General features: G+C 47.9%; 1 protein-coding gene across 1 annotated transcript; it reads right to left on the reverse strand.

The window, feature by feature from the left end:
- Nucleotides 1-1,607: 1,607 nt before the first annotated feature.
- SOWAHC (sosondowah ankyrin repeat domain family member C) lies at nucleotides 1,608-6,634 on the reverse strand. The gene has a single exon (XM_071574556.1). It carries the CDS (start codon nucleotides 6,521-6,523, stop codon nucleotides 5,003-5,005), a length of 1,521 nt encoding a protein of 506 aa, XP_071430657.1. The 5' UTR covers nucleotides 6,524-6,634; the 3' UTR covers nucleotides 1,608-5,002.
- Nucleotides 6,635-6,720: the final 86 nt, after the last annotated feature.

Raw genomic sequence — 6,720 nt, forward strand, 5'->3', positions numbered from 1 at the left:
GTTTTACCACAGAAGATAAAATACCTCACCTGTAACACAGTTTTATTAAAAACAAACACAAAACCTGTTAGGTTGTCTCAATTTTTCCAGTAATTTGTGTGTATTAGGACACACCAATACTAAATTTGGGTAAACTGAAAAATCACAGAAGATAAATTCTGGAACAGCTGCAAAATATGCTTCATTATATCAAAACTAGAAATTCAAAGTCATATGTTTCATTTTCTTCTGTAAGACTGTTTAACACAAACTGAAAATGTAGTCCCTCTCCCAAACCCAAATTTTAACCTCAGTTGAGAGCATGAAAAAATGACAGTATGTACCATTTTTTGTTTTCTTCCTTAATGCCAACATGGAAACAGAATGCATGACCAAACTACTTTTTTTCTGGATAAAGTCTCTGAAATTTAATTTATTGCCTTCAGGTTCATATGCATTCCATGTAAGTCAAGGCATATTAACTCAGGACTGTAATCCCCTTAGTCCTCCTTTCTAGCCAAAGGAAAAATAAGTCAGCAGTGCAATGCTGAAGGGCTTCTCTTCCAGGGAGAAGCCTGGAGTTAAGTGGATCCATTCTGATGTACCAGGACTCTTTTGCAACAACTCTAGCTACACTCGACATCAGTTGTTTGTGCTTTTGCAAACAGTACTAGTCACATTAAGAAATGTTAGCATCAGACATTAATTTACACTAGAGCTCTCAGCAAGACACCTCTCACAACTTTTACTCAGTAGGAGAAGGGATATTTGTTTAGATACAATTTTCTAAACTAGTCAAGCCATTGCAAGGCTCATGGAGACAGCTCTCCTACCAAGTCTTCCATGTCCTCCACAACCTCAGCTGCTTCCTGCATGCCTCCACTCTCTCCTAATTTTCCAACACCTCCTCCTACTTCCTACTGTCTCTGACGTCACCATACTACCAATTTGGGGTTACTTGGTTTGGAGCTGCATTCATTCTGATTCACCAGCATGGTAACAGCCAAGACTTCTTTCAGTCTATGTACAAATTTGGATGTCTGTCAGAGAAGTTACTCATCACGTGAGGTTTTACTAGTTTTAAAATATCTTCTGGTAAGGCAGCGGCTTCTAAGAATTTATATATATACCAAGATCCCAGTCTCTAGCTCAGTAATGAAATGAAAGTCCCCTTTAGAGAAGCCACCAGCTGTACTTAAGACACATTCCAAAATACCTTAATCCTAAACCTTTTTTAATGAGGTATTGACCTTTACACAGTGATCAAAACTAGTATTAGTCTTTCCAGAGTAAGAGATGTTAAGCTGCACAGAAGTAAGGTCAGGATACTATTTCCAGTTAAGCAATGCCACTCTGCAAGGCCCTTATTTAGACATACTTGTCTACAACAAAAATTGTTGTGTCTTCATTTACTTTGACGTGTTATTAGAGAGTAACTCCCCAAGAAAAATGTTACCGTCTTGCAAAAGACTCAACCGTATTTTTTCCACGTTTTACTCTTTCAGAACTAGATGGTATCAGACATCTTGATGATGAAAAAAACCCCAACACAAAACAGTACATAGTTTTAACAGCCAATATGCACATAGCACCTAAGTATGTAGCATACAGGAGCCAAATCAAGCACAAACAATTCATGGGCTCTTTTATTTTGTAAAACTAAAGCTTACAGATTCTTAACTCATAATTGTTCAGAGAGAAACTCATAAAAAGTGTATTAATAAAAACAAACTTCCAGGCCTCTAAATTTTTTCAAACATAAGGTACAACAAAAGATACCAAATGTTTACATTACAGTCTTGCCACCTTACACACATCAGAAAAAGTGAACAAACACATTCAGTAACTTCAGATGTACCATTTAAAAGATACAGTAAGTGCTCCAGTTTTCTGTACCATACAACTTTATTTCAAATTCACATCTTTCTAGGCAATGTATCCAAAATGTTTGACTCAAGCATACCTTTAGACTGTAAATATCCTGAAGCAGGTCACTGAGTCTTTCCTATCTCAAAGGACCCCCATTAAATTTTAGCTCATGTTATAAAATGTAACTATGTGGAATGTGACAAGTCATAATGTGAAATCAAAGTGCTTTAGTCCCATAGCGCAGACAGACACAAGTGGTTCTGTAGCTAATCCTCAATATATCTCAAACACCAAGAGATAGATGTTTGCTCTGTTGCACCCTCCCTTGAAAAGACCTCTGGACCGTTAGAGTGAAATTTCAATAATTGACAGGTAAACAGTATCAGTGGACCAACAATTTCACTTTGATACTTCAAATAATGAGTTATAAATGAGGCATCTTTTTACTATTTTTCAAGTTCCCTTAATAATTACCAAGTTCTGCTGTATTATGCAAGATTATGTTCAATTAGTATCTTAAAATCCAAGGCGTGCTATATTCGAAACCTTCAAATTATTTCCCCAGAACCCAACAGCTACCTAAGACTCAGTATTTTTGTGCAATTCTTTGCTACTTGCATGTGAAGAGATAAACACTTCACCCAACAGCTTGTACGAAACAACTGTAAACTCTCAAAGCAGAAAGCTACTTTAATAAGGTTTGGACATTGGTAGTTGCATGGAATGTGTGCTCAGTTCAGACGTGGCTATGCTGAAGAGGACTCACGCTGCAAGCATTCAGTCTGAAAACTTCCTTCCTACAGAAGTCTAAAAAGCTATTTATCTTTCAGAGAGAAGGAAGATTATGACTTAGGCATTTAATTATCTTCTCTGTTACAACAGAATTAGCTCTATGGTATACTCTCTACAGTTCTTACCTCCCTCCATTTCAGACACCCCACAGTCATACAGGTGTACAGCTTAAATGGGAAGGACAGAGGGAAAATTTCTGGTCCTGTCCCACAGACCTAAAGACAAAGTGCTGTGCCAGACTGATTTGATCCATTACATTTGTGGCAACCAACCCAAACTGAAGGCACATGAAATCTGTATCAACATAGTTTACAAGCCGTAAACTAAAGCTGAACCTCTGTATAATATCTAGTCATTTTTGCACAAAAGTAACGACCAGCACCTATGCAGAGATTAAATTGTTTTTAAATGTAACTTTTCCCAGAAATAAAGTGTTGCTTGCATGCCTATGCAAACACTGTCACCTATTAGTTCTGACACAAAGTGCAGAAACTGGTCATGTATCTGCATGGGAAGTCTAAAGCCAATGCATTGGTAGCACTTCCTTCCCCTGTCACTGCAAGAAATGCAAGTCACCAGCAAGAGCCACAGCCAGCCGTTACCCTGAAAGCACATGGTTCTCAGCAGCAGTTTCCCTGTGAGGTGTTCTACAGCTCGTGGCATGCATTTAATCAGTGTCTTAAATTTAGATTTTAACATGTCAAAGCCTATCTGCTTTTGGTTCGCTCCTGGCCAGACACGCACGTGCATTCTAGGGAAGCCAACTCAAACATGCTTTGACAAATACTGCATTGAAACTGGCCAAACCTTAGCAACTAAACACAGATGAACTGCTTCCTTGAGCATCGTTAAGGATCCAGGGTCAGCTCAATACCTCAGTTTTTAAGGAAAGCTGAATATGGACACAAATCTACCTCCTAGATTTCACTGGAATTGCTACCTTTAAAGCAGAGAAACAAGATTCAAGGTTTCCGAAAGCTTTAGCAGATGGATAGGCTCATCAATCAGATTAAGACTTACTAGGTTGTTAAACAACAGTTCAATGCCTTGGCTATTATTTCTCTAGAAATACAGGTTTTAAAAGAACTCAAATACCATTGCCATAACAAGAATATGTAATTATACTGCTTCACTCAGAATGAGAAATAGGGATAAAGTTTCATAGTTCTAGTTTTCCACCCTGTGCTTGAGTTCACACACCTTCATTTCCCCCTCCCCTCCTTTTTTATTTTTTCTCCATTTCTGCACACAGTCAGTTGAAGGGATTGGCACACAAATTATTAGCAAATGCAGACCTGTAGCTATTACATTACAGGACCGTATTAGACTTTCATGAAGATTTCATGCAATGGTGTCTTGCTCTTTTATTCTAAAAGAGAACAACTTTCACAGGTAACACATACAACACAATTTTCTGATTTTAAATGCAGTGAGTTACAAAAAGAACATTAACAGGAATTGACCAGACTTAATAACTGGAACTGTGCTACGTCTGGCACTTGAGAATTCACAGTGATTAAAATAAAACTGCTTTGCCTAAGACAAAACATAAGATATCTAATATATAAAAAACTCTTTGCTTCTATTTTCTGGTATTAGTATTCCAACAGCAATAAGCAAACTCAGTAGTACCTCAGACAGCAGAGACTTGCGCACGTGGTTAACTTTATTCATTGTTTGCAGTGCAATGGATTCTTTTTTTAAAAAAAAAATAGATTTGCGATGTCAAATCAGGCAACTTTCAATGCATAAAGTCAATGTAGGCTCAAGTCTTTGATGGATTGAAACTTGGATTCTAACAGGAAACCATTCCCTACCATCTCATTTTGGATACCCAACTCCACACTGTGGCAGGTGGTATTGCTGTCAAAGAGAAACTTAAGGTATACTTGCGTATTACCCAGGTGTTCTCACATAGCAAGTTGGTTGCTAGTAGTTTATACTATTAGTTGACAATACAAGAGTTAAAGCATTTGCCCGTTTCTTTCCCTCACTCAACTCCCTAATCCTAGCAGATCCACTAACACAGGTTTAGGATACTGAAGCACCTGCTTTTACAGAGAAAGGAGCACAGCTTTTAAACACCCCAGCGTTTCTCAACCCACCTGGCTGGCTCTCATTTCAGCACTGAGGGCCCGGCCGAAGCAGCTGCTCTCGGGAGCTGTAAGCTCCCAGAGCCCTGCTGACCCACTGGGCTCAATGGCCCCACCGAACCGACACTTAAGGGAAGATACTCAGGACTCATTTCACCAGAGTCCATGAGTGTAGATGAGCACCCACTCGTACCCGCCTCACCTTCTGTGCTACACCTTAGGGCACTTTGGTCCACGCACCCACCTCCCACATCTCCTGCTCCCTGGCCTTATCCAAAGACATTGGACTTGGGCCTGAGCTTGAACGATGTTTTGAGGGATTTCTCCTCATGCTCTTCCTCCTCAGCGTCACCACGAAAGGAGGGCGTGTTGTGGATGATCTGAGTCCTGAAGCGGATCTTATTAAGCCGAGGCTTCATTCGTCCACTGCCGGAGGCTTTCCTGGTCATCTCCTTGCCTTTGCCTGGCACGGCTGCCCCATCCGTGCCCTCAGCTTCCTCCCCAGTGCCGTGATGGTGGTGGGACAGCCTGTAGCTCATGAGATTGGACGGCAACACCTTGGAGAGCCTCCAGCGCCCGCTCCCGTTGCCGGCATTCCCTTCCTCCTCCTCCTCCTCCTCCAGGGCTCCCACGAGGCTCCGCATGTCCCCGGAGGTGCCCTGGTGCAGGTACTGCGCGGCCTTTCGCCCGCTGTAGTCCCGGATGTCCACGTCGGCGTCGTAGGCTCCCACCAGCAGCTTCACCACCTCGGCGTGCCCGTGCATGGCGGCGATGTGCAGCGCCGTGTGCCCGCCGCTGGTGCGCGCGTTGATGTCCACGGGCAGGCGGTGCCGCTGCGCGAAGCTGACCAGCGTGGCCAGCAGCTCCTGCCGCCCGTGCTTGGCGGCCCAGTGCAGCACCGTGAAGCCGGTGATGAAGTCCCGCTTGCAGAGCAGCGCCGGGTCGCAGTTCAGCAGCCCCTCCAGGCTCTCCCACCGCCCGTCCGAGGCCGACAGCATCCAAGCGTGCTCCAGGGGGTCCAGGGCCACAGCGCCGGTGGTGCTCCCTTCCTCCTCGGCGGAGGACGAGGCCAGCGAGGCGCTGTCCGAGTCGCGGCCGCGGCCCCCGCCGGGGAGGGCGCCGCGCTTCAGCTGTGGGGAGCCGCCCCGCGCCGCCTCCCGCAAGCTCCGGCGGCTGCCGCTTTGCGCCGCCGCCCCGGGGGCACCCTCCGGCCCGGGGGCACCCTCTGCCGCCTCCTCCGCGGGCGGGGTCCGCCCCGGGCCCTCCGCTACCGCGCTCTCCTCGCCCCCGCCGGCGCGCCCGGGCGGTAGGCCCCGCCGGGAGCCCCTCCGCTGGCCCCCGGCCCCCGCCGAGCTCGGCCGGGGCGGCTCGCCCCGCCGCCCCGTGGGATGCGGGCGACTGCCGGCATCCTCGCCCGCTGCCGGCGGCGGCGCCTCCTCAGCGCCCGCCCGCGGGCAGGGCGGCGGGCTCGGCTGCTCCGCGCTGCTTCTCACCGCCGGCGGCGGCTCCTGGTCCCCGGCGGTCCCGGGGGCAGCCGCGGGAGGCTCCGGGGCGCAGTACCGGCGGCGGAGGTGCACGTACTTGACTCCCGTGCCGGGCTCTTGGCGCACGGTGGCCACGGCGTTGACCAGCTCCTTGAAGCGCTGCCGGGCGGCGGCGCGGCGAGAGGGCTCCGCGGGGTTCAGCCAGTCCCGGAAATGCTCCAGCAGCTCCGCGTTGCGCGCCCGCCCGCCCCGGGCCGCCAGGAACCGCACCACCTCCTCCTGCTGCAGCTCCGCCGGCTCCGCCATCACCGCCGCTGCCCCATCGCGCCGCGCTCCTCCTGCTGCTGGCGGTGGCGCGGGCGCGGCAGAGCCGCCGCTGCCCGAGCCCCTCCTCCCGGCGGGGCATGCCCGGCAATCACCGAGCCCCTCCTCCCGGCGGGGCATGCCCAGCAATCACTGCACTGCACCGCGCCGCCGGCAGCGGAGCCGTGGCCGCGGCCCCT

This window comes from Pithys albifrons, chromosome 1 (genome assembly GCF_047495875.1).
Source record: "Pithys albifrons albifrons isolate INPA30051 chromosome 1, PitAlb_v1, whole genome shotgun sequence".
NCBI lineage: Eukaryota > Metazoa > Chordata > Aves > Passeriformes > Thamnophilidae > Pithys > Pithys albifrons.

What these genes read in the sequence shown, in the direction of transcription:
- SOWAHC (XM_071574556.1), bottom strand. Translation starts at nt 6,523, where the DNA reads ATGGCGGAGCCGGCGGAGCTGCAGCAGGAGGAGGTGGTGCGGTTCCTG.